This window comes from Phaethon lepturus, unplaced genomic scaffold (genome assembly GCF_000687285.1).
Source record: "Phaethon lepturus isolate BGI_N335 unplaced genomic scaffold, ASM68728v1 scaffold26271, whole genome shotgun sequence".
Classification (NCBI taxonomy): domain Eukaryota; kingdom Metazoa; phylum Chordata; class Aves; order Phaethontiformes; family Phaethontidae; genus Phaethon; species Phaethon lepturus.
The window spans coordinates 1-952 of record NW_010517366.1 but is presented as its reverse complement, the minus strand read 5'-3'; the positions used below and the strand labels follow the sequence as shown (position 1 = coordinate 952).

General features: G+C 63.3%; 1 protein-coding gene across 1 annotated transcript in view; it reads right to left on the bottom strand.

The window, feature by feature from the left end:
• Positions 1–949, bottom strand: part of LOC104627964 (semaphorin-3G-like) — a gene marked incomplete at both ends in the record, with an annotated part of 2,820 nt that extends 1,871 nt beyond the window's left edge. Inside the window, 4 exons of the mRNA XM_010296382.1 lie at positions 87–156; positions 262–376; positions 456–598; positions 851–949. Of these exons, the coding sequence (XP_010294684.1) occupies positions 87–156; positions 262–376; positions 456–598; positions 851–949 (427 nt within the window). The remainder of the gene's footprint in view (positions 1–86; positions 157–261; positions 377–455; positions 599–850) is intronic.
• Between the last annotated feature and the right edge of the window lie 3 nt (positions 950–952).

The following is a 952-nucleotide window of genomic DNA, read 5'->3' as shown; positions in this document are numbered from 1 at the left end:
CCATCAGCGACATGGGGATGCCAACAGGGGCAGGTCATGGGCAGCTGCAGCTGGACGTCCCCAGAAGCCGGAGCTGGACCACCCACCTGATGGTGCTGAAGAGGGCGTAGATCTCCGGGCTCTTCCCATCCTTCGTCCTCAGCAAGAAGACATCCTCTGGGGATGAAACCATGGGGTTTCTCCTGGAAGCCCAGGAGCTTCCCAAAGCCACCGACTAAGGGACCGGCCCTGGCAGGGTCCCCAGCTCCCTGCAGCCCTTACCCAGCTCATCAAAGTGGGTGTCAATGCCACCAGGGCCGGGCACAGAGCACACCAGCCGGGCTTTGTTGAAGGTACTCCACTTGTTGACCAGCACCCTCTGGCCTCCAGCATCGTTCTGCAGGGACAGGGAGCATCAGGGCCATCGCCATGACCTGGTGTGTCCCTGTCCCCCATGGTCCCAACCAGCATCTCACCACGCAAACCCGTGCCACCCGGCTGACGATGGCATGCTCCTTGCTGTCCGCCTCCACCACCTTCTCCGTGAAGAAGAAGTAGGCTTTATCATTGTCCTGGTCATCGTTGTCTGGGATCAAGTGGGCTGCCACGAATTTGGGGTCTACGAGCAAGAGCCAGCCACGGTCATTTGGGGCAAGAGGGCATGACCACCACCTCTGGACCCCTGCACTGTGCCAGGGCAGGATGCTGGCCAGGAGGACCCCCAGACCACGCTGTTCCAGTGCCTTTCCCTGCTTGTGCCCGGCCCAGGGGATGCCGTGCCGTGGCCAGCGGGTGCCCCGGCCACTGCAAGGCTTGTGGTCCCTGGCATTAGCCCAGCCGGGGGGATGGAGGGGCAGAGGGGAGCCGTCACCGTTGAGTAAGCGCTGGTCCACCTCGGTGCGCAAGGCAGAGCGGGTCCCCGTGCTGCGGAAGATGCCAGGATCGCGGCCCAGGAAATCTGCGGTGAGGCCGG